Raw genomic sequence first — 26351 nt, forward strand, 5'->3', positions numbered from 1 at the left:
TGGCCAATAACTTGGCAGGAAAGGATCAGGGGGGCAGGCAGGCAGAGAGAAGTAATGGGATGGAAAAATTGAGAGGATAAAGAAGCAAGAGAAGAAGGAAAGGAGGATGTAGGCGGCCAGCTACCCAACTACACAGCAAGCTATAGAGTAAGAAATAAAGAAAGGTATACAGAAACAGAGAAAGTCAAAGTCCAGAGGAAAAAGACACATGGAGTAATTGAAGTTAAGAAGACCTAACTCAGAAAGTCAAGCTAAGGACTGGCCTTTATAAGGAAAAATAAGCCACAGTGTGTGAATTATTCGCCAGCTGTGTATGAGGCCTCCGAAAGACCAGGGAACCAAAAGAGAAAAAAGTAAAAACAACAACACCAACTGGGAAGGGCAGTGACCTCTGAATTCACCTGTCTTAGAGGGCTGAGATGCACATGGCCGGAACTGAGTTCTGGGGTTGTTAAAAGGAATTGAACCATATCCCATATGGCTGTGAGAACTAAGGATCTCTGGTCATACCTGAGCAGATAACTCCAGCGTCCTCCTGGTGTCCACAGTTGTGGGAGAGCCATCCTCGGTGGGAGCAGCTCGACAGATAGTACTCGTGACCTGTGCAGGCCACATCATCCAAGACAATGGGCCCAGAGCCCGGTCCAAACCGGGCATTTCCAGGGGCAGACACGGCCCAGCCACAGCCCAGCTGCCTGCACACCACATTGGCATCATTGGTGTCCCAGCTGTCGTCACACACGGTGCCCCAGGAACCCTGGTACAAGATCTCCACGCGACCCTGACACCTGTCTCCTCCATTCACCAGCCTCACAGCCAAATCAGACTCTGTTGTTCCTGGAAAGACAAGAGGGATTCTCCTTCATTGTTCCTGCGGAGATGGCAGAGTATGTGGGTTCCTGGGCAGCTCTTTCGTGGGGATTAAGGCAACACAGCACAGGAGCCCCTCCCTCTGCACTTTGCAGGCTCCCTGTCTTGGAAAGACCTTACCCCTGTCACTTGCCTTGGCATTCTTACTGAAAGCTCACTACTTCTGTTCTAAAGATGCAAAAGGTGTGTCTGTAATCAGACGGCTATGTGTCTGCAGAGCTGACGTGGGTTGAATCTATCCTGGATGGTGGGCAGACCCCTGCTGCGTCTTGTAACTGAGGCCTTTGAGTACCATACACTCTTCCGAATGACGACATACACTGGATAACACACGGTGTTTCAAGGAAAAAGAGCAATCACAGCCCTCCAACTCCTAATGCACAGACTGCACATCGGTACATCCAGCCCCACCCTGACATACACTGCTCTGTGGCTGACCAAAGAGACAGAATGATGAGCTCCCTGGCAGAAGACAAGTTCATGGATCCTTCGCAAAGGCTCTCACCGGCTGCTTACCCAGACAAGGGTGAGATGTGTTATCAGAACTGTTTTTTCAGGCCCAATAAAACAGTATTAAGCATGAATAGAAGCTATTGTTCACCCTCACTGAGCTGGGTCAGGAGACTGCCCCATGAGTTCACCTTGTGTCTGCAATAGCAGCACTCTAGAGAATACTAAATTTTGTCACTACTGGTCTCCAAGACAACTTAATGTGAACTTACCACTGAAGTCAAGCTTTAAGTACCCACATGTCTAGACAAGACAAAGGTCCACATGGGTTTTTGCATTGAACTAACTGGACCCTTTGAAGGGACTCGGAATGGATCCCTAATATATAATCAGTCTCCTTTTGCCACGGAAACCTCTCTGGAAGCTTGCCTTATCTTGATTATCCAACTCAAGTGTTTTTTCTGACACAGCTCTAAATTTAGAGACCATGGAGAAAACCACTCCATTGCTGACCTCTGCACACAGAGACAAATGGGTCATGATAGAGGATAGCTCTTATAATGAGGACCAAATCCTAGCTTCTCTAAGTTTTAACAATACACACACACACACACACACACACACACACACACACACACACACATCACCCCATCCCTTTCTTTCTGCCCATCTTCTAGATCAGAGGTGAGTGTGTGTACTCTCGGGACATAAAACATGCTACCTTCTGTGGACATGCTTGTAGTCTCATAGATAACATCTGCAGAATGAGAAAGAAAGAAGTCACTGGGTGTTGGTCCTTACTTGAATCTCAGAAGCTGGAGCTGACATCTCCCATGCTAAAGGCCTTCTCTCATTGATACGCTGTCATTTCTCCTTGCTGAATCTGATACTGACCCTTCTGTTACTTTGACGCTGAGATGTCACCATGAGCATCTTTTGTCCCTCACCCTCGTTCAACTCCTCTGCTTCTCCTTCATCACAAACACCACCCAGGTCTCTAGCAGCCCCAACCAAGGCACAAGATACGAAACAGCAGGATGAAATCTGAATTCAAAAAGTTATCTGGCTATTTCTGTAGTTCAAACACAACATCTCACTATAAACATTTGCCATCACAGAAATATTCCTGAGAATGTGGCCCCAACCAGAAAGACAGGGGACTTCCACAGATTATTGCACAATGGCAGAAGAAACCTGCTCACAAAGTGGCTGCTTGGAGGAGTCTGCTTCTTCAACACTGTTCTCAGGTGGGGTCTGGATCACCATAGCCACACTATGCTTGTCATGACATGTACACAGTCCTTGGGACATAGAACAGCTGCCTATCGATGGTTAAACTGGCAAATCCTTTGGGGACACACAATGGACTGGTTTCCTGGGTGACATCTCTGTAGACTGAAGGATGCCTTGGTATTTGAATGTATATCATACAATCAATGAGATACCTTGTTTTGGGATTTGCTTGGTTGGATCTGGGAGAATTTGTCATCCCTCTAGTTGAGTGTTTTTTGCTTGTCATTTAATACCCAATGAAGAGGACATATTGGCCACTCTTTGCTTTGAATTTAGTTTGGACATTTAGGTCGTAAGAACCTGCAGTCGCCTTCTCAACTACTGCCCTAAAGAGAGAGAAACTGCCCTTTCGGTCAAGGCTGATCTTGATGCCACTCCTCATAGTGATGGCATCAGAGAGCTCTGATGAGATAGAGCCTGTCCTCACCACTTTCCAGCCTGCGACGCTCAGAGCCTCAGTGTCTTCATCTATGAAGAGAGCCCAATGTATGCAGCGTGTAACATCAATTAAGGCATGATTCACAGCAAAGCACATTAGCAGCTACATGCTGTGCACATACAAGCACACATGCACATGTAAACATATAAGCACGGTGTTGCCCAAGAGTGCACATGCAACAGCTAGAAGCAACGGCCACACTACCTGAACACACGACTCCGGCGTCTTCCCTGTGGCCACAGTCATGGTTGTACCAGCCATCATGCTGACAGCTGGACAGGTACGGTTCCTGTCCTGAGCAGTACACAGCTCCCAAGAGAATGTTCCCTGAGCCCTGACCAAATTGGGCCCCTCCAGGTGCTGATACAGAATGGCCACAGCCGAGCTGCCGACAGACGACATCTGCATCCTGGGTGTCCCAGCTGTCGTCACACACGGTGCCCCAGTAGCCTTGGTAGAGGACCTCCACCCGGCCCTGACACCGGTCACCGCCATTCACAAGCCTCAGAGGCAAACCTGCATTGACACAGCGGGAGCTGCTCCATGCTGTTCTGCACTGGCACCGCCTTGTGCCCCTTCCTCCCCTGACCTCCAGTGCTGTCTTATGTGGTTCCCCACCCTGGACCTGAAATAGCACCTTCTTCATAGTCTTCCCAGTCTGCTGTACTCCACATTTTCTGGAAAATTCCAGACAAGGGACCCTCAAAGTCACCTCTTCCATCCTGATTTAACCCTGACAGTCCCAGGGCAGAACTCTAGATTCACATTCCATCAGCTTCCTGGATACTCATGTCTGCCACTGCAAACTCTGTCTCCTCCTCCTTTGGGATCCATGATGCCACCCTGTGCCACAGTGCTGAGAATGTGGATATCAAGTTTGATGACTCTCTCTCCACCTCTCCTCCTACGTCTCACCGAGGCTCTCACACCAGGCTGTGTCCATCCTCCTGAAACTACCCTGCTCTGGGACCTCTCCTTTCAGCTCTGCCTCTACCTAGTTCTTATCTATACTTGCAGACCAGAGACACAGCCATACCTTCTGAACGGTGTGCTTCATGCCCATTGCCGCCTTGAGGGCTCATCTGTGTCTCCTGGTTGAATCTTGAGTTTCATTTAACAAAGCAGTTGGGCAGCAGGACCCGGTAGATTTCTGCTAGTTCAAGTTCAATATTGTCTACGTAAGGAGTTCCCGTTCAGCCAGGGTTACATGGTGAGACCCTGTATTACACACATTGACACAAACACACACACACACACACACACACAGGGCAGGGTTCAGGATCCTCTCCAAACTCAACAGATTCAAGGATGCAATGGTACTAATATAACAGAAGTCTCCCCCTACTTCTCCAGCCTGCCCTTCCAACATAAGGATAAGCATGGCAGGGGAGTCTGTAGGCAGCATGCTTCTGCATGGTGTGGTGCCCCTAAGTCACTCACAGTGAAAATTTGGGCTACTTGTGTGAGGAAACAGACAGCAGGTGAGTGCTGGCAGGCCCCTCAGGAAGGAGTAGGTTCAGCATCCTGACAGCAGGATCCTGGGTATGGCTTTGCTGTATCTACTTGGTGGTGGTGAGTTCTCTGTGGTATCAAGTGGTAGCTTGGAAGGGATACAAGGTGAGGGGGTCATATGGGTGCTGCTGTTGGAGATCTTCACAGGGATGGGGTGGGGATGGGGAAAAGACGACTGAGCATTCCAAGATAGTCCCAAGGTGCACTCTGGGTCTGAGTGAGCCACCTTGCTGCCCTCTGCTCTGTGAATGTCCCCCTAGAGACCTGCCATCCTCGGTTTGACCCTCACTGGAGGTTGATCACAAAGCTTCCCCTGAGTCCCTGCCAGGACATTTCTGCTTCTCTCAATACATGTACTCAAGGGGAGGGAGTGGCTTTATCATGCCAGGGGCACAGTGGCACAGGCACTGGTCCTCTATGGCTTCCCCTATAAACTCACACAGAAGTCCGCAAGCTCTCACCCTAATTGGGCAAAGAATTGGTAGAGGGAGACTTCTGACAGTTGAATACCATAGCACTTCTGACCCTCATGAGGATGGAGAGGGTGTTGAAACACTGAAACACTCTGTGTGTGTGTGTGTGTGTGTGTGTGTGTGTGTGTGTGTGTGTGTGTGTGTGTGTGTGTGTAGAGGGGGGAGAAAGTTGGGGGATCTCACCATATTGGTTTGGCTAAACTAGAAATCCTTATGTAGAGAATATTGAACTTTGACCTTGCAGGAAACTACTTGGTTCTGTCTCCAGAGTACTGGCATTAAAGGTGTGCACCACAATTCCTGGAAAATGCTGAAGCACTTAGGGCATGAAAGTAACTAAAATATACATGTACCGTGTCAGGATGAAACTCAAGGAAAAACCAGGGAACACAGATGAGCCCTCAGGACAGCGATGGGCATGCCCTGAATGGGAAAAAAACTGGTAAAAAGCCACACTGGCTCTCACCTCAGTCCAAAAACATGATCCTGCCTCCAGAAAAACCTCAGAATGAGACTGAGCTGAGAGCTGTCTCCTCCCATCCTCTCTAGTTCTACGATTAAGGGTGAGCACCACTACTGCCCAGTTTCTATGGCAAGCTAATGAGGCTACTGAGATTAAAGGTGTGTGTCACCACTGTCTGGCCTGTAAGGATAACCAGTGTGGCTGCTTTGCTCTCTGGTCTTCAGGCAAACTTTATTTATTAAAATCCAAATGAAACACCACTACACAACTTTCCATTTTCAGCCACAGAATTTTAGACTTGCAAATATTGTCAAATTATCTAACTATGTCTTGTTTTTTCAATCTGCAAAATGGGATTAATGATTCATACCTCAAAATATTAAGGTTTCATGATAATAGCACATCTTACCTGTATTAGTTGAGCATTGACTATGTGCAATATTTTCAATTGTAATAGATTTGTTTTATTATTAATTAAGTGCACGGGCAAGTGTCTGTGTGGGGTGTGTGCCCGTAAGTACAGGTGTCCATAGAGGCCAGAAGAGGGTGTCAGAGCCACTCGTGTTGGAGTTGTAGGTGGTAATAAGCTGCCTAATATGGGTGCTTAAAACTATGCTGGGCAGTGATGGCACATGCCTTTAATCTCAGCACTCAGGAGGCAGAGACTATGAGGTCGAAGCCAGCCTGGTTTACAGAGGAACTTCCAGGACAGCCAGAGCTACACAGAAAAATCAGAAAGAAAAAAAAACTAAACTTAAATACAGTGTGTGCTCTTAATAACTAAGTCATTTCTCAAGTCTCTACTTTAAATTCTGATGTATCCTTTTCATACATGAAAACTCTTTAAGTTGGGGTACATAACAAGTTATCTAGCTTTGATGATGTTATTTACCTTTGCAAGAACAGCTCTTATTGTACAAGGAAGAACCGATGAGTGTTTCCAGTGAGCTTTTCTGACACTAGGCTCAAGCTAATGTCACCCATCAAGTGACTGAAGGGCAGAGAGGAGAAGGAAGGTGAAGGACAGGGATTGGTGGAGTTTGCCCAGCAGCTTGACACCCACGCCTCTCATCTCCACTCCATCCCTGATTCTGTACCAAAAGCTGCACTTGGATCCCAGCAGACAGCAGCAGGAGCAGCAGGGCTGAGCACCTATTCTAGCTAGCGCCGCTGTCACCTGGCACAGCGAAGGAGTCTCAACTGCTGGGTTTATCTAAATCACATTTGCAGAAGGCCATGTCTGTGGGAAATTCTCCTGATGAATAATTGATGGGGGAATGCCAGCACACTGAGCTGGGCAGGTGAGCCTGTGCTGTATAATATTGCTAGCTCCGTATGTGGCAGAAAATCAGCAAGCAGGGCTCCTCCGTGGCCTCTGCATCAGTTCCTTCAGGTTCCTGCCTCGTGCTCCTGCCCTGGCTTCACTGGAAGACAGACTGTAACCTGAAAGCCAAATAAACCCTTCCCCCTCCAAGTTGCTTATGGCCAGTGTTTTATCACAGCCACAGAAAGCAAACTGAATCCCAACCCAACCAGTAGCTGAAAAAGGACCCACTATTTAGAAACAGACTCATACAGGTTACAAAATTAGCCTCAACTGCACTGTACACTCCTGTTAGGGACAGGGGAATCTGTGGTTCAATCTTGGCTATGCCCATTGCCCAAGGTCCTGATCTTTTTTTCTAAAAGGAAATAAAAGCAAGTGGGATGGAGATGAAGTATACATCATTTCAGATATGATTAACAAGAGTTGGGAAGGGTGGCCCATCGTGAATCCCAGAACTCTGGAATTAGAGGTAAGAGGATTGGGAGTCCAAGGGTAGATAGCCTTGCTACACAGCAAGTCTGAGGTCAGTGTGACCTGCGTGGACCTCAAAAATAAAGAGAGAGAAAGAGAGAGAGAGAGAGAGAGAGAGAGAGAGAGAGAGAGAGAGAGAGAGAGAGAGAACGTGTACCTATTTTTCTTGGTTTTTTTGAAGTTTCAGCAAACTAATGGCCCTGTAACCTTGCTAATATTAGTCTTGGGCCCGGCAGAAGATTTCCCAGAGTGTGAAGAAGGGAAGGTTATTGTCACACATCATCTTCCAAAGCACAGACCCCTGAGCCAGTCTGAATCTCCAAGTCAGAATCTCTTGAGGGAAGGATGTGAATCCCAGGCCATGCACTCAGATAATCTATTAGATTCTGACACACACTGAAATCTGAGGCAGGGGCAACATCAGATTGAAGACTGCACCTGTATTAGCACCTGACCCTTTATGCTCCAGCTGGCAGAACTTCTGTTGTCATTACATGTCCAGATCAGACACAGATTATTTAATGATTCCTTGTCTGGTTAGATAACATTTAGTGAGGCAGTGGTTATTATGACGTAGGGGAAGATCTAAATTGATACAGTCCATCTTTTCAAAGTACTCACCAGGTATTGGATAGCTTGTTTGTGAACCTGTAAGAGAATAAAGCAAATTCAGATTGTGTGTTTCACCCACAGGAATCCTGGGGAAAACCTAAATGGGGAGCAATAGCACTGACTCTTATGCATTCCTGGTTGGTGATCAACCAGGAACACCCAAGGTCAAGTCCACCAAGTCCTAAACTGAAAGGCCTTACATCTCTGCTGTGTGGACTCCCCAAAGACAAAGTCTAACACTGAGGTTCTGTTTTCACTGATCAAAAGAGTGAAACAGCCCTAGTAGATTCCAATCAGCGCTCTGTCTCCACGGCTTCCTTCACAGATTACACAGACTCCATGGGTCCCGTCACACATTACACCATGACTTAATTCACAGATTACACAGGCAATGGATGATAAAATCAGGGAAGCCCTGCACCTGTACTGAGCAGGCAGAAGCTTTCACTCCACCCTCATCCCAGGAGTACTGAGGCACAGAGACGACTTACACAGCCTTGGTGTTCTATCAGGGGCTGTAACTGGGGAGGACTGGAAGGATGCAGGAGGACAAGTGTGGGTCACACATCAGTTTATATAAAGATTTGAGTATGGGAGGGTTTGGGTATAAGCAAGGGAATTCTTAGAACCAACCTCCTATGGAGACTGAGATAACATCTCGGGAATGTTGAGGATGCTGTTAATACTGTTCCTGGTTTAGCATTTGTGCATATATGTGAGTTGGTATATGCATATATTATGGAAACAGCAGAGTTTGGCAGGAGGAATGAGGTTGGGTGGCTCACCATTACATTCTCTGTCCTGTTTGTTGGAATGTAGTCTTGTGAGCCAGGCACATTGTTAGGCTCTTGGTGCATGTACTAAGTCGGGCACTAAGTGAGAATGGTGTGTTCCCTGCCGTCTTGAGAATTCTAACATAAGTAGGCCTCTGAAGACACCAACAGCCAGTCTTGTACAGGGGGCAAGGTCTAGCTGAGAGGCAGTGGAAGAATGTGAATGGCCACTGGGTGACATACAGTGTATGTGTGTGCTTGTCTGTTAATGTCCATATCTGTCTCTATGCATCAGTCTGGATTTGTATGTGTCTGTGCACCTATATGCCTGTGTCTTTGTCAATTTGTATGTAAAACTTTGTCTCTGTGTCACATCTGACTGTCATGTGCATATTTTTGAGTGGGGATATATGTGTATGTTTTTCTGTGTTGCTGTATGTATCTCTCTGCATATTTCTGTCCATGCAAGCGCTTTCTCTCTCTCTCTCTCTCTCTCTCTCTCTCTCTCTCTCTTTCTCTCTCTCTCTCTCTGTGTGTGTGTGTGTGTGTGTGTGTGTGTGTTTCTAAGTATGTTAAGTATAAATCAGGAAGGGTCTTCTACGGGGAACCATGTCCTTGACCATCAGAATGAGCAGGAAGAACAAGCTAGTGAAGGAGAGGATAAATAGATTGGCTCTAGAGACCAGAGCTGCAAGAGTGAGCAGACTGTGGCTACAGATGGCGCTGTTGGAGTTGCAGTGTAGCAACCACAGCTTTGTGCCGTGAGTGACCTGCAGGACCCTTTATAATAAGGAGAATAAAGGAAACCAGAAGGTGTGCTGGGCATGCTGGCTCACAACTGCAATCCCAGTACTTTGGGACTGAGGCTGGAGAATTAGTACTTGAAAGTCAACAGCCCGGGTTACACAGATAGACATATCTCCGCGAGATAAGCAATGTAGGAACCAGCAAGAACATGGAGAGACATGGAGATGTCAGTGTGCAGGGGCAGAGACACAGAGACAGCACAGGACTGTGAGGTGCCAGCCTGCATGCTTGGAGCCAGGACTGTGGTGAAGCCTTAAGTCCCCCATATTCAGTAGCATTCAGTGGTGTCGTCCTGTGGGCCCAGAGATGTATTAGCACAGCGCTGATGAAATTGAAAAGGAACAGCTGTGACAAATTCGGGGCCCATTATGTCAGCGACTCAGAGAAGCCTCCTCAACCAGCACCACTCACAATGCCTGGAAGCCCTCGCTCAGATTTCCCCTGCCTTTCCTAGGAAATAGGACACAACTTCAGCCACACTGAGGATGGCTAAGTCCAAATAAGGAACCTGCCAGGAACGTGTTCACAAGCAGCTCCCTCATCCTATAAAACATTGGCTATAAAGGAATGGGAACAAAGGAGTTAAAGTTAAAAAGATTTTTGTTTCTTTTTGTTTTTTAGCTAATTTTAAATTTAAAAGGACATAGCAAAAAATCCCACTGAGTTGCCACGGCCACTTACTCTCTCCCAGTGCCCAGCTACAGCATCCTGCATCTCACGGTGCATTTGCCACAGCTGACAATCCAAGGCAGTGCCCTGCTACCCACTCCTGGTTGGTCTTATTTGGATTATTCCCAAGTCTCCTCTTCTGGGAGATACTCCGAGATCCATGCTACCCTAAGGGATACAGCATTGGGGAAACGTCTAGAATAGGACATGGATCGTCCTGAGATTTATTCTACCTGGTAGCCCTACCTGGGTGACCTCACTCCTTGACAACCCTTAGTAGAACAGAGGACATTGCCTCATTTGTGAATGCGTACACTGAGGTCTACTGCAGGAGAGAGGTTGTGGCACCGCTGCTGTCCCAACAATGTTCTTGTGTTCCTGGCTCTGCCACTGAGCAGCAGAGGTGCCACAGCCTCCCTCCTGCCCACTGTGAGCCATGCACCTGACTTTGTACAGCACCAAGGTCACCCATGCAGCAGATTTGCCCCCTTTGCTCCCTGAATGAGGAGACAGTGGCTGAACCCACCATAGCTACTATCGCAGTTCCAACAGACCCTACTCTGGGTTCAAACTCTGGTCCAACTGCCAGATAGCCTGTCTCCTGGGCCTTAGTGTCCCCCAGATGAACAATGGAGGTGATGATGTCTAACTTTGGGGTGTCACCAGGCTTGAATTGGAGAAGCTCATGTGGAAGAGGGTCAGTTCTCCTCTGTGCGCTGAAGCCACACGCTTGAATAAACATGCAAGAAGGCACGCATGCATGCACACGTGCATAACTGTGTATAAACATAGATGTTAAAATAACAAACTCCCTCAGCCCCATAGTGCTACTGCATTTGTTTCTCTGTGGACAGGACAAAGCAATTGGTTATCTGTCCTCCAGGACTGGTGATTTCAGGTCACTGGGCAGGGACGGAGCAAGCCTGTCACCCTGAAAGCTGGACCCGCCTCCCATTTCACAGTCTCCAAGAAGACAGCCTGTCTAGTCCTAGGCTGCCTCCGTCTAGAACCCCTTGGTCAGCAGTGCAAGCCTGGGGGTTTGGTGTTGAGAGGGGGTTCTCACGAAAGCCATCCCCCAAGTGAGTTTTCATCTTCAGGAGACTTTCACCCAGCCAGGAGAGGGTGATCATTATGGAATTCATCTGGATATCTAGAAAAAGTATGAAATGTAGCCAAAAGTGACACCAAAGTGGGAGAAGTCAGGATGTGTGAAGAAGAAGGGAAGGAAGGAAGGAAGGAAGGAAGGAAGGAAGGAAGGAAGGAAGGAAGGAAGGAAGGAAGGACGGACTACGAGGAGATGAAGAAATAAGATATCCAGGAATGGGGAAGGTAGGGGAGGAGAGAGAGAGAGACAGATGGTGAGACAGAAAAGAGAGAGAGAGATGGGCAGAGACAGAGAAAGAGAGAGAAAAGATAGAGGGGGGAAGAGAGAGAGGAGAGAGAGAGAGCAAGCAGGTAGACAGACTTGTCCTCTGTGAGATGACACAGATTCAACCGTGCCAAGGACTGGCCAGGTAAGTCTTCCTTGCTCATGATTTGACACTCTGAGAACGTGAAACCGTGTCAGAGTGACTGAGTGAAAGAAAGTGACTAGCGCCGTGACAATGTCCTGTCTGTCAGTCACCTGACCCAGGTTTGCTCAGCAAATATTGGTCACAGCGCCAGACAGCCAAGAGATAAGGCACACGCGGAGAGTTGATAGAAGGCTGTCTCTGTCCGTCTTCACAGCACACCACCCGTGTATTTAGTAAGGTTTAAGGCCTCTTTTTAATGCCCGTAAGCCTTTCCTAGCCTGGGGATGTCTAAGCATGGCCAATCATTCCCTCCATTGAATGACTCCCTGAAAACATCGACGGAATGGCCGCTTTTTCACACAGCCACCATTTGTAGCTCTCAGGCAGAAACAGAGCATTCCTTCTGCATGCTTGCAAGAATTTACAGTTATCAGCAAATAACCTTCTTGAGACGGAAAGTCACACAGCCATGAACAAATTCATCTAACCCACCAGGACCCAGGCTTGCAGAAGCACAATTCATGAATATAAATAATGAGATAAAATACCTGCAGCAAGAATTTGACCCCATAAAAGACATATTTCAAAGATGACCGTGGAGATCCCCATTGTGCCGGTTCCTCTCGATTTCAGGAGAAATTCCTTGACATTTATAAGTTCCTGGGTGGAAGGAGGTGTGCCCTCCTGGGTGGTATATTTCTATTGCTGCTATAAATCGATATGAAGGAAGTAAGGAACTTAGTTAACTGCCTGGCTAATCCGTGGGAACAAGGTTAGGTGTGTTTGATTGATTGTGGTATGAACAATCTGGCTATTGCCCAATTCAGAGGGCCTGACTTCAGTGATAAAACTTCCTTCTAGGTGAGCATCGAAGACTCCCAACGGCTCCCTGAAAATGGCCTTGATTTTCATCTTGAAGAGTCTGAAAGAAATTATGGGAAGCAGGATGTGGGTTGTTGGGCAAATAAGAGACATGGTGCCAAGGGGAAGGCATGTGTTTGGGATGGTTTATCCTGGCAGGCTGTCCTCCTAGTTGGCTCGTGTGGGCATCACCAAGGCTCAGAGGACTGAGAATGCCCTTGCTTACTAGCTAAAGAGTGGAGGGCATGAGGGAGCATCCCACCCAGACCATGTACCCATGCTAGCTTTCAACAGATGGGCCACCAACATCAGGGTCTCACAGGTGCCACAGTCCAAGAGCTGAGGAACGCAGGACCTCAAGCTAAACCACCCCCAACCATCTCAGCCAGCTTTGATTTCTTGTCCTCAGCAACCACACTGTATGATGCTCAGGGCTTGACAAAGTATACAACTTGTCCCTTGTTTCTTTCTGTCTTCCAGTCAATCCCTTTCCTCGGGTTTGAGACGTAAATGCCCCCACACTCCTTGGGATGCCCCACTCTGTATCCCGGGATTCTAATGGACCCCCCCACACACACACTCTGACAAGGTTGCTTGGCATCTGTAAAATACTCTCTGTGATGGAAAGGGCTGGTGGAAAGCGGTCAGCTCAGCAGAATGGCCTGTTTTCTGGCCTTGTGAGGAGGGCCTTGTCTCATAAGACCCCAGAGCGGCTCGGCTCCTGCACTGTTAACCCGTGGTCTCTGTACTTGATTCTAGTGGGATACTGTGAAGTCACCACTAGGGGCTGAGAGTCTGCCTCTAATTTCATCCAAAGGCAAGTCACATTCCAGGCTTGACTTCTGTGCTGGCCAGGGTCGTCAGACAGCGACCTGTCTAAACGAAGGTGCTCACTAAGGATAGCACCACCACCCGTGAGAGACTCTGAAACCAAACTCACCACAGGGCATCCAGACTGTTGGAAGTCCAGCTGCACTAATTACACCGCTCAAAGACTATCAGTACACCAGGAAATTTTAGTCATTGACAATGGAAGTGTATTTTGGCTTTAGAATGAGTCTGCATGAGAGACGAAATTATATCCCAATAGTTTGTTTGGGAGCACAGAATAAGAACAAGGAAACTGAATGGTATCCAAGGGCAACTCTTCCCCAGATAAAGGAGACTGTCATGGGCCTTCTCGGGCAGTCTCTGCACAAAGAACTGTTCTGGGCACCTCTAAGGGCTTGGTGTCACAACTGCCCCCTCTGGATCATGGGCATGTGGTCCCAGGTAAGTTGGAGATGTGGGAGAATTGACCAGATCACCTCCAAGCCAGAATACACATGAACACAGCCATAGACTTGTTTGGCTTATCTAAGGATTCTTGCTGAATTCCAGATGGGTCAGAGAGTGGCAGTCATTGGCCTTTAGGCAGAAGTAAGAGGTGGACCCGTTTCCTCTCTCAGAAGGCTTATGGCTCCAAGCAGCTGATGTTGGGGCAGTGCCATGCAGAAAGGATGCCCAGCTGGAGAGTCTCCTTGCCTTCAGTTGTCACCTGGATCTGCAAGGGAGAGACGACCATGAAACGAAGGTGTCACCAGTGCCCGAGCAGTCTAAATAGACAGGAGCTACTGAGAGCGCAGGATGTGATCAAGTGAACCCCCAAGTCAGATCTGACTTACAGTCTAACACTTAGTTGCACAATTCTTGGAGGGTGGGGATTGTATGTACCAGGAGGCAAACAGCAAGGCAATGCTCAGTTGAAATTGATCAAGTCAGGTGGACTAGGCTACCCCAAAATGTAGATTGATCTTAGGCATTAAAAAAAAAGGAAGACCACTTCCTTCTGAATGAAGGACCCTACCCTGAGAACTTCTGCACTGAAGCCCTGGCTCTGGACTACATACATCTGCTCAGAGCCTGTAGAACAAAACCCAAGACTGTCACATAGGGCCCGGTGATGTGTTACAACATGCCGTACATAGGTTCAGAACCTTACTCAACATAGAGAATATCTACACTGAAGAGAACATAGGGAACCTTGTCACTGTGCCAAATGGGTTTACATCTTGGGACACAGGAACAAAGGAGGAATGGCCCTGAACTTTATGGATCAGGTAGTCAGTGACCCCAGGAAACTCCATAGATGACGGTTATATTGGGGAAATAGGCACACAGGAAACACAGGAGCCCAGAATGTCCCCCAATTGGACTTTGAGTCATTGACACCAACCAAAGGTGCTACCTATATGACAGGGGACTCAGAAGAAAGGTGGGAATTTGGAAAGCAAGTGTTCCCTGGGCCATGTCCCTTCCTTCAACACTTCTTCCTCCTAAAAGTCCATCTAGCCTGCAGCTTCAAAGACAGTCAATAGACCATAGACCCCAAACTCTCCCCCAGACCTGCTTTCAAGTCGTTTGCAACCTGTAGCTGGTAGAGTGCTCACCTAGCATATATGAAGCCTTGGGTTCCACCCCAGAACAGCATAAACCAGATGTAGAGGTGCAGGCAGGAAGCCCAGCACTTGAGGCAGGAGGATCATAAATAAACCCAGGTCATCCTTGACTGCATAGCAAGTTCAAAGACATCTTGGGTTAATGAAAACCTTGTCCAGAAGAAAGGAAGGAGGGAGGAAGGGAAGAAAGGGAGGGAGGGAGGGAAGGAGGAAGGGAGGGAAGAAGGGAGGAAGGAAGAGAGGAAGGAAGAGAGGAAGGAAGGAAGGAAGGAAGGAAGGAAGGAAGGAAGGAAGGAAGGAAAAAAAAACAAGAGGCCCATGATCTGTTGCCCACTTTGCCAAGGAGTTCACCATATTCCAAATGAGCTCAGTTGTATCCCTACGTACCCAGCAGCACCACCAAGTCTCTCCACTCCAGATTACCAGTTCATACAGAGTTTAAGGCAATGGCTCAGGACCTCGGATTTGCTTGGCAACTGCTACCATATCCCCAGTCAGTTATTGTCAGGGGGCTTGGCAAGTGGCCTTGAAAAATACAACAAACACTGTCACTCCAAGGAACTTGGAACAAAAGGGAAGCTTAAGTGTGCATGGGGCAATGACAGGTACACAGCACTAAGCCAAAGCAAAGAAAATAAAAGTGCCATTGGTGTCACCAAGCTAAAGGGCAGCAGGGCCATAATGGGATTCTTATGTGTGGCCAGTGAAGGGGCAAACCGCAATGGATGGCCTGCACTGAGCTCGCTCACACTCAAGTGAGTTCCGTGAGTGGGGATCTCACTTTTGTTTTATTTCCTCCTTCCTCATTACAGTCCCAGGCCAGAGGGCTACCGTGTGTGTGTGTGTGTGTGTGTGTGTGTGTGTGTGTGTGTGTGAGGCCGTGTAGTAACTAACCCACAGTGGATAACACAAGCCTGTCTTGGTGGGTGTAGTTAGGCAAGCATGAATTTTCCAGTGCCTTGGAGGCCACCGTGCTGGTGATTTTGCTAGCACAGTGTCCGTCTCCAGAAGAAGTAAGCAGGGTCAGAGTGGAGCATCCTTCATGGGATGCTCTCCACTAAGGTGTATCCCCAGGTGGACAGCCTGAATGCTGCCAACAGGCTCTGGTTGAAAGAATCGTTGATGCAGTTCTGTCTTGTGTCCCACAGGCCAGGGACCAAGGTGTCTTCTTCACCCAAACACAGGAGACCTCTAAGAGATTCTGATCTGGTCCCACGTAGAAAGCTGATGCCTCCCTCTCGATCTCCTGCACAGCAGGCAGCCCGCCTCACTCTGCTCCTTCATCTCTCACACCAGGCTGCTGCAGCCTAAGTCCCCATGCACCCGTTCCAGGTCCTGCTCGGAAGTTCCACCCCCAACTCTGTGAATGACCTCAAAAGGCAGCTAGGGAAGTCTTGCAAACCCCGTCACCTTCCTGTATCCTGCACCTCATGGAACAGTTCCACATGGCCTGGACAGGCAAGACTTGGGGTCCAATAGTACAACCATCTTACAGATAAAAAAAAAATGAGGCTCAAAGAGGGCAAGTGACCTTCCCAATCTGGTGATCAAGAAGTGAGCACAATGGGGCAGGCTCAGTCCCTGCGCCATGATTATCTGACTGAGGTCCTGTCTGTCCCACTGTCCTTCCTTGGTTGATGTGGAATTTTGGTTCTCTGTTGTCATCAGGCTTAGTCCAAAACAATCTGATGCCATTTTCAAAACCTCATACAATGTAATAGCAAACAATGATGTGGTTGAGATCATGTAAACAGAAAGATAATGGCAGACAAGGGCATGAAAGCTAGAGAAACAGAGCCTAGACCTGAGGGATAAACCATAAGCCTTCCACATAAGCAAGCCCACGTGACCACCCACCCCCACCCTTCCCACCACCTGCTAGAGGGACTTAGCCACTGAAGGTTACTAGGTTTGTGGCTATGCACTTCCTAACAGTCAAAGAAAACGTGGATACAAGATATGGGTCCAGTCCGAAGATACAGCAGAGCCGAGAGAATATTTATCTGACCCGCGGAAGCTCAAGGAAGCTCAGGGCTTGAGCCACTACCTCTACCCTGAGGGAGAGGGGTTTGCATACCTGTAACTCCGCTCAGAATTAGAGGATCTGAAGTTCAAGGTCATCCTCAGCTTTATAGCAAGTTCAAGGTCAGCCTAGAATACAGGAGACCTTGTCTCAAATGGGAGTGTGTGTGTGTGTGTGTGTGTGTGTGTGTGTGTGTGTGTGTGAGAGAGAGAGAGAGAGAGCTCATGTGTACATGTGTGTGCATGTGAGTGTGCACATATGTGTATTTCCATAAGATTTAACCCCTCTCTTGGTTCTTCACATGCCTTACTTTCCTGTTCCCAAGGTTGAAGTTTCGTCCCAGAACTTATAATCTACCTAATGGACATTTCTTATTTCCCAAGGAGGAAATGAAGGTTGCAAGGTTGCGTGCCATTCCCAGGCCCCTAGTTAAAGTCTCGCCACTCCACCTGCTTCCTCCTTGCAGGCTGCTGTTGCTTTATTGATTAATCCCTGTCAGTCAGAACAAAGCCGGCAGGAATGAGAAGATAAGCCAGTGGCCCTCTGATTTTTCCACTCTTGCTTCCTGCAGTGACATAGCAGGCAGAGACTGCCTCCTCCCAGTCCTTCTAGAAGCTACCTTTGCAGACAAGAGAGACTTCCAGTGTAGGATCATTTGAGCTGGCGTCATTCCTCGAAGATGCTAGACACAGCGGCTGACAGAAGGATGAGACTGCCAAATTCAGAAGCTGCTGAGCTGTTCTTGGTGGTTGCAAGAGTCCCCACAGGTCTGCTGGGCTTCAAGGCTTATAGATTCTGAGTCCCTGGGCTGAATTAATATGAGGGAGACTGCAGAAAGCATGGTCTTTGGGCTGCAAGGTGCTCAGCAATCAGAGTTTGCCCTCAAGATTTGTCTTTTGAATGTGCTCAGTTTATTCACACAGATGTTCCTACAATATCCTGCTAATATAAAGGCTAAACAGTCATCTCCCCGAGCAGGGAACAGCTGCATGGGCAGAAACACTGCTGCAGGGCTCTGTTGAGGAATCTTCTCCCTTGAGGATGCTCCAGAAGCTTGAGGAACCAATCCGTATCCTCCATGGAGTCTTTCAGGTGTGGCAGGCTTTCCATCAGGATGGCACTGATGGAGGCCCAGGAGGTCTTTGAGAGCATAGGCCCTTGGCTAGCGCTAGCAGGCGGACCTGTGTGGGTCCAGCAACAGTGCCGGTAGATCAGTGATCCCTGAGTCCAGGGCCATATAGAGAGTCTCAAGTCTTCTTGAGGATGGGCATCAACTCAGAGGCTAGAAAAACCGTGTCTTGGAACATGGCAGTGCCGTCCTAGAGACAATTTTTGTATTAGTTATTTGGGCAGTAGCTTTGTACTACGAGGCTCATAGTTTAGGGCTGGTTCACTGGCACATTAACATCACCTTGGGGTAAGCTCATTAGCATATCAAAGCCTTGCTGGTCTAGGCTCTGTATCTGAGCTGTCCAGTGACCTGAAGAGGCTTGCTTTTGAGACTCAGATCTTACCAGAGCTGCCTGCTAGCAAGCTCAGGCATCATATCATGTCAAGTCACATATAATGGTGTCTGAGTCACACAAAGTGTTGTTTTTTTTTTTTTTTACTTAAGTTCCTAACAGGGGCCCAAGACGTTTTTGCTTAATATTTGTTTAAGATTTCTAGATTAGTGACCCACTGAGATTTAAAGAAAAATAGTAGTTCTGGAGATAAAGAATCACTAGGTTTTAACCTGTACGGTTCAGGAAAGCATGATGACATTCCCACACTGCCCTACTTTATCCTGCCTGAGATATGAGCTGTCTCACTGTCCAGTACCAGCCTATTGTCACTTAGTAGCTGTCTCGGTCATCAGATTGACTGTTGTGGTATGGTAGCACATGTGTTCAAGACAATGGCAGTCTAGCTAGTTGCCATAGTAACTAACATTGCCTCCCAGTGCCCACGTCACCACCTTGCTTCACTCCACCACACTGGGATCTCACATCATCAAGGAATGTCAAGAGACGACACTGATGATATTTAGAGAGAGGCACAGTCACAGAACCTCTAGAAGAGTGTGCTGCTGTTGTTGGCCATACCAAGAACCTTCCACATGCAGGAACCAGGTCCCTCAGAGCTCCCCCACTTCCCCAGCCCCACCTTCAACGGCTCAGTGCCAACAGCCCATCTCTAACCAAGGTGACATATTTATTTTCACTCTGCACCCCCTATAAAGTCCGCCCTCACTTTCTGGCCTGTCGCTGTCTCCATCCCCACTCAGAGGAAGTCGCTTTACATCCTCCTTCCCCAATAAATCTCCTGCATGAGGTCTGTTATGTGGTGTGAATTTTGTGGGATTCCTTGGCCCTCTACTGCCAAGACACTCTTGCCGCAGAATCTTCTCATTGCTAATTCCTCTATTTTACTGCCAGTTGCTGTTCAGTTCTTACTGTAGCCGATTTACCAATTAAACTTTATCTAGAGTATTCACGTATAGGGCAAAACGTAATCCACCTTGGGGACTCCTCCGTAGCTGAATTCCTTTTAGGCCACCAACCAGTTCCCAATTCATAACTCAGAAACTTATTATTGGTTTTGAATGCTCGGCCTTAGCTTAGCTTTTATTTTAATCTGTTTCTCTTTATCAATGTTTTGCCTGGACTTTTTACCTTCCTTATTTCTTTATTTCTTTCTCTCCTGCCTTCCTTCCTTTCCTTTTTCTTTCTTTCTGTATGTCCTACTTCCACTGCTTCTCATGTCTGGTTGGCTGGCAGTTGCCTGGCTTCTGGCCCTGGGCATGCCCCTCTCTTCCTCCCTTGTTCTCTTCGTTCTTCTTCTCATCTCTCTCCTCCTATTTATTCTCCTTGCCCACGAGCCCTGACTATCTCTCTCCTGCCTGGCTATCGGCCATTCAGCTTTTTATCAGACCAATGAGGTGCCTTAGGCAGGCAAGGTAAAACAGCAACACATCTTTACACTGCTAACAAAGACAGCCAAAGCAAATGTAATTAAAATTCATTTCTGAAGCATAAACAAATGCAACGTATCTTTACATATTTGAAATAACAGTCTACAACAGGACTCTACTGGGGTCTTGAAACACATCATTAATGGATAAGGGGGCTGATGAACCTTAAGGACTTTGGGGCTGCAATGCTGTGTTGCCTTATATAGATCATGGAGGACTCTGGATGTAATTCACTGGCAATGAAAAGCCCTGGTGGATTTTTGAGAAGGGGTGATAAGAAGACAGACAAGGAATTGTTAGGTCTCAGACAGTGCGTATCTAGAAACACATTCAAACTGGACTATAGAAGGATTTCGAATAAATAAAAGTCAGAACTCCTCAGGAACTTGTGAGAAGGGTCCCTGTTCCCCCCAAAAGAGTCATTTCCCTGACTTCTGGTAGAGGGGACACATGGCTGTCTATTGACATGTACCTGTAGCCGCATATCTAAGTCTATGCTGGCCTCCTTCAGTCCCTATTCGTGAGTACCCATTATACATTTCAAAGTCCCAACACTAGCATCCTGGCCCATCTCACCTCTGCCTCTACCCTAGGCCTGTTCCAGTTCCTGGCTTTCCTCCCCGCAGCTACCCAGCCTCCTTATAACCCACTATCCTCCACTATCTGTGCCCTTGCTCTCTTGAGTCTCCCCTATCCCCTCCCACATTCTCTCTTCTCTCGCAGATAGCGTAGGGGCTAAAGTTAACCCGGAAGCCCCGCTTGCCTAGGGATGGATAACTTCCTGAAACCCTGGGGGTTCCAGTTTATGTGAGATAACAAGTCATGTGTTTTCACTTCAGTAAACAAGGCTGGTTTCTCCCAACTCCACAGGAAGTGTTTGATCATACATAGGCAAGAGATACATAGGCAGGAAGTACATCAGGATGGGTGCATCCACCAATTAGATGAAGGTGGGAAGTACCATGGCCTTGTGGGTTCTGCCCTTATGAGCACCTGACTGACTGTTCTATAGGGGACCATTCTCTGAGAATCCCGAATATGGATGCACCTGGCCAGCATCTATCTTCCTGGCCAGTACTAAATAAAGCTTGCCTTAATTGGACAACCGTGGATTTGGTCTTTCTCCTTGCAGTTTTCAGATTTAACAACATCCCTGGCCACATCCAGTCTACTTCTTTCTTGCTCTGCTATGGACTCTTCCAGATACTGCTGGATTTTTCTGTCTCTCTTATTCACAAAGCAAAAACAATGGTCGATCCTAGTCAAAGACTTATGAGATGGGAACCAGACTTCCTACACACTTGGATTATAAATTCTAATCTTCTGTGCTATGTAGCATTACTTTTAGAACTAGGAAGCCGTTATTTTAAAGTGGAATTTGCACAGATACTTTTATCTAACAGCTGGGAATAAAACCACAGACCGAATACAGGTTGCTCTGCTGCATCGGCAGGTGGTGTGAGTTCTGCAGAAGCCCGCACTCTGAGTTTGAGGCTCACAGAGAAGTTAGGGGAATTGATGGGGCCTCAGGGGATGCTCTCAAAGTAACAGCTGACATTTCTGGAACATCTGTTTCTCTATCTTTTATTGAAACACAAACCACTTTATTTTCTTTTAGTTTAATTTGATTGCGTGTGCATGTGCATGCATGAGTGTATGTGTGTGTGTGTGTGTGTGTGTGTGTGTGTGTGTGTGTGTGTGTGTTTAATCAAGGGCAACTTATATCTCCAGCCACCTTTTTTTTTTTACTTTTTGTTCTGAGTCAAGAACTTACTAAGTTTTCTAGGGTGGTCTTGAACTCGTGAACATTGTGCCTTACCCTCTAGTTATCTGGAACCAAAGGCCTGTGCCACGAAACCTGGCTTCACTGACCACTTTACAGAACAGCAATGTACTCACAGAGCAGCAATATGAGGAAAATTTGATGTAACATGGCTAGGGGCCATCCTCCTGCCTGGCTTTACAGTGGCCCCACTGCTGGTGCGAGGCTTAGCAGGGAAATGCACTTGCTCCCAAGCCTGAAGATCTAAGTTTGATCCCCAGAACCCCAAAGCCCACATGATGGAAGAAGAGACTCAAGTTCCACAAGTTATCCTCTGAGCCTCCACACATGCAGCTACACACACACACACACACACACACACACACACACACACACATATGCACACAATAAATAATATAGAATTTTAAAAAGAATTTGTGTTTTGATGATACCATGGATAGCATTGTATTTACTCAATGTATTAAATATACTAGCAAAGTTCTTAAGGACAAATACAATTTTCTGAGATTTTTATTTTTTATTTAGTGTGTATCTGTGCATACGTGAGTGCATGTGTGCACATGGATGTCTACACACAACCTCACAGACCTGACAAATACAATTTTTAAATGTACTTACTAAGCAGTGCATGAGTAGTTTATCATCATACAAGGTACCTCCTATTTCCAAAGATTCTTGGGTCATGAGCCTTCCCTAGGCAGGCTCTTTTTACACACCAGGACTGCTCCTGAAACATCATGTTTATGTGAGGGAACTTAGGTCACCAAAGAAATCCTTCTGGGCCTCCTTCATTCACTGAGAAATCTACTCCTAGTTATCCACCCTTGGGTGGGTAGTAATCTTCCTTCTTAAGCATTAGCTTCCTCACTGTTTCAACCCTTCTTCCCATTTGGGGCCAAGCATATGGATATTAAGAAGGCATGTTAGTTGACCTTGAAGCCAGAAAGCAGGGGCTTTTCCCTCAACGAGTTCTCAAAAGCCCTTTGTTTCTCTGCTTGGACTCTGCCATGCATGAAGTCAGAGGGATCCTTGAGTTGTAGGATCCTCAAAATGGCAAGAATCTCAGGGGACAACCTGGTCCTTCTTCTCCATCCTACAGCTGAGAGGATAGTGCCAGAGAAGCCGCACGTACAAATTTACATGGGTGTGTCCAGTCCTTCTCCACTATCCTGTTCCATCTCCTTGCTTCTGAGCCATGCTAGGCCCTGATGGTCATTCCAAGAAGGAAGTCCACTGTGGGTGCCCAGTTTCTTCTTTGAGTCAGGCTCATGGGAAGCACTGTGATGGGAAGGCAGGGTGGAGTGAGGTGAGGTCACCATGGAGAAGGGCGTGTCACTCAGCCTCTGAGTGGTACAAAAGATTTTCACAGGTCCCTGTGTTCCAGAAGGATAACTGAGCAAACTATCTTCTCCCCAGCCGCTCCCTAGAAACCCTGGCATATGCGACCTGTTATCTTATTTCTCTTTGTGTGGCAGTGACCGTAGCTGAGTGTGTAGAAGACTGGGGACAGCTTCCTCTTCCTGATGCCAATGCTGATTGCTCAAACCTTCCCCTTCGTCCCAGCTTGTTATTTCAAGAGGTGGGGTCTGCACTGTGTTGGCCCCCTATAAAGTCCACTTCCCCCTTTAGTTTCGAGCATGCTCCTACGGAGCCGAAGAAACAGGCTTCCCCATCTTCCTTTCACCTGATTTTCTTCCAGAACCTTCTTTATCGCTCTCTCTCTCCTAATCAATCTATGTTTGGCTGTCTCCTCTCAGAAGGCCGCTTGGTATGATAGAGAGCCTGGGGCATCTTGGCCCAAGGCCTGCCTGTCCCTGGCACCTGCCTGCCTGTCTTTATCATAATGACTTTCCTCTTGGCATCTGGCAGATGTTTTTGTCTGTGGTGCCTCTCTCATGGCCATCCTGTGCTGTTCCCACTCTGCTTCTCCTTCCCTCTAAGACAGCCAGAGCACAGCAGCTGTCCATCAGCACGGAGCTTTGTTCAGGGGAGTGCGTGTAGACGCCCCAGTAGGGCACTCGGCCAGGCTCACCACAGCTGCCTTCATCCCAGAACGTGCATCTCTGGGCAAGAAGAAACCATTCCTCGATCTTCTGCTTAAGATATCTCTTTGAGCCACCCCAGATGTTTGGAGACATTTAAACATCAGCTGCTGTTTCTGGCTAATTTCACTTGGCATACTGACCTCCAGGTCCATCTGTTATGTGACAAATGCCAGGACCATCCTCTTTTTTTAAGGCTGAATTATGATTCATTACATATCTTTCTGGTATAAATATGTGTTTATTATATATACATATATATATCATATATATGCATGCACAGTGGCACAGGATATATATATGGTATGTCCATCGATGGTCAACCTAGCCTGTTTGAATACTTTGACTATTGTGAATAATAAGTTTTCAATGAACACAGGAGAGCCGATGTCTTTAATCAGGGGTAACTTCATCTTTTTCAAGTCCAAATTTGGTGTGGGTGGGTGGGTGTGGGATGGTAGAGGGGTGTGGGTGTGTGTGGGGTGATCGTTCTGCTTTAATTCCTTTAGGGATCTACACCTGTCTTCCTTCATAGCTATGTCAGTCTACGTTCCTCCAAGTGAGCCAGAGTCCCTTCTCTCCTGCTCACATTTGCAATCCTCTCCCCTACCCCTCCTCTGCCAGACGGAGGCAGCGAAGGAAGCACACAATTCCACTTACACGTGGACTAGAAAAAGGAAGGTTAAAGTATACTGGGGTGAGAATGAAATCGTAGGCGCCAAGGTGAGTGACAATAAGAAGAATTTTGTTAAAAGTACAGCAATAGCAGACATGAACAGTGAACAAGGTTGGCTAACTAACAAACAGCACAAAGATGAAAGCCAGTGCCGAATTATGTCGGGGTTTTGTTTTAAAAAAAAATGTCTGTGACAGTAACAACTCTCTCTCTCTTTCTCTCTCTCCTCTCTCTCTTCATCCCTCCCTCTCTTTCTCTCCCTCTCTCTTTCTCCCTCCTCCCTCTCTCTCTCTTCCTCCCTCTCCCCCCTCTTCATCCCTCCCTCTCTCTCTTCCTCTCTCCCTCTCTCTCTCTTCTTCTCTCTCTCTTCCTCTCTCTCTGTCTCTCTGTCTCTCTGTCTCTCTCTCTCTCTCTCTCTCTCTCTCTCATACACACACACACACAAACACACACATATACAGTAACCATGTATAATGGGTAGTTTCACCTGCTTCATCATAAAAAGTATTTTATCCTCTCTATACATCCCATAATGTCATGGTGGAGTCCTCAGACATACATAATAAAAGTTATTTAACAAGAAAAAAGTATGACAAGGTTCCATAATTCTTACTCATCCTTTTTCATGGGAGACAAAACACAAAATGTACAAGAAGAATGTTGTTAAACACTGACCCAAAGGGGGAAAGAAAATGACTGTCTCCGTTTGTCCCCGCACTGTAGGGATGGGAGCTACAGGACAGCCTTCCTCTGTCTGCCTGGAGAGGACAGAAAGGACCTGATACCACGTCACCTGGCTTGTACCCCTGCCCAGCAGAGCACATCTGTGCAAACAAGCTGAGAAACAAAGGAGATTTGGGTAGAGAGCCTGTCCTGAAGCCAGCCAGGGAGCCTGTTTGTAAAACTCATTTGGACTTTGGTTGTGAGAAGCAGCATCTCTCAGGTTGATGCAGCTTCCCCTGGATTTTCCTCCAGACACAGAATGTGGTTCCTGTGTCTTTTTCTTGTTTTAAAAGGCCCCCGTGTGTGATGTTGTGGTTTGAATTTAAAGTCTCTGGTAGGCTCATGTTTTCAATCCCTGGCTGCAAGACAGGTGCTGTTTGGGGAAACTCAGAAACCTTATGGAGGAAGAGTCAAGCCTAGAGGCGGGTCTCTAAGGAGAAGCCTTTGACAATGGCAGTTCTAGCCACCCTCTGCTGCCTGGCCTGCCACCATGTCCATGACAGGCTCCTGCTGCCACGAGTGAAGCTGTCCTGCGGCATGCCTAATTAAATCTCTCCTCCTTCAAGGTGCTTCTTTTGTGGGCTTTGTCCCAGTTACAAAGAGAACAGTAAGGCACACTTTGTCTTGTCATGTTGTTACAGGGAGCCCACCAGAGATGACCACTCAGACACAGTCATAGCCAGTTGGAAGTCCTTATTCCAGCTGACTGGGACCACACTCAGATATTTGGGACCCAAGTGTAGCTCCAGGTGTTTATGATAGTGTCTAAAAACTGAATAATCTTAGATCTCATAGAAAAGGTTGAACTAACTATTGTTTAGATTTAAAAGTAAGAATTAAGAGGGCTAGAGAGATGACTCAGCTGTTAAGAGCTTATGTGGCTCTTCCAGAAAACCTAGGTTCAGGTCCCAGCACCCACATAGGACAGCTCACAACCACCTGGAACTCCAGCTCCAGGGGAATCTGATATCTTCTGGCCTCTGCAGGCACCCTACATGCATGTACACATGTATACACACATAAAAATAAATTTAAAAATGTTTTAAAAGAGTAAGAATTAAAATAGTAATGTATAATTTCTAACTTTTACTGTTGTAGGGTAACCCTTCTGTACACTGTGACTATATGTTGCTCTCATTGGTTGATAATAAAAGCTGCTTTGGCCTATAGCAAGGCAGA

At 47.2% G+C, this 26351-nt stretch overlaps 1 protein-coding gene across 14 annotated transcripts in view; it reads right to left on the reverse strand.

Annotated features, from left to right (window-relative positions):
- LOC146893485 (scavenger receptor cysteine-rich domain-containing protein DMBT1-like) overlaps positions 1–12346 on the reverse strand; it is a 64601-nt gene extending 52255 nt beyond the window's left edge. For 6 of the 14 annotated variants that reach the window (XM_087908354.1, XM_087908352.1, XM_087908359.1 and 3 more), the window contains exons 1-4: positions 12222–12339; positions 7920–7946; positions 3257–3568; positions 511–837 (exon numbers count right to left, since the gene is read on the reverse strand). In XM_087908354.1, coding sequence (XP_087764480.1) covers positions 511–837; positions 3257–3568; positions 7920–7946; positions 12222–12282 — 727 coding nt within the window. In that variant the 5' untranslated portion in view covers positions 12283–12339. Of the gene's footprint in view, positions 1–510; positions 838–2041; positions 2078–3256; positions 3569–7919; positions 7947–12221 lie in introns of all 14 variants that reach the window. The other 8 variants (XM_087908357.1, XM_087908355.1, XM_087908361.1 and 5 more) reach the window with 8 other exon arrangements.
- Positions 12347–26351: the final 14005 nt, after the last annotated feature.

The sequence above is a fragment of the Myodes glareolus genome, chromosome 7, assembly GCF_982192425.1.
Source record: "Myodes glareolus chromosome 7, mMyoGla1.1, whole genome shotgun sequence".
Lineage (NCBI taxonomy): Eukaryota > Metazoa > Chordata > Mammalia > Rodentia > Cricetidae > Myodes > Myodes glareolus.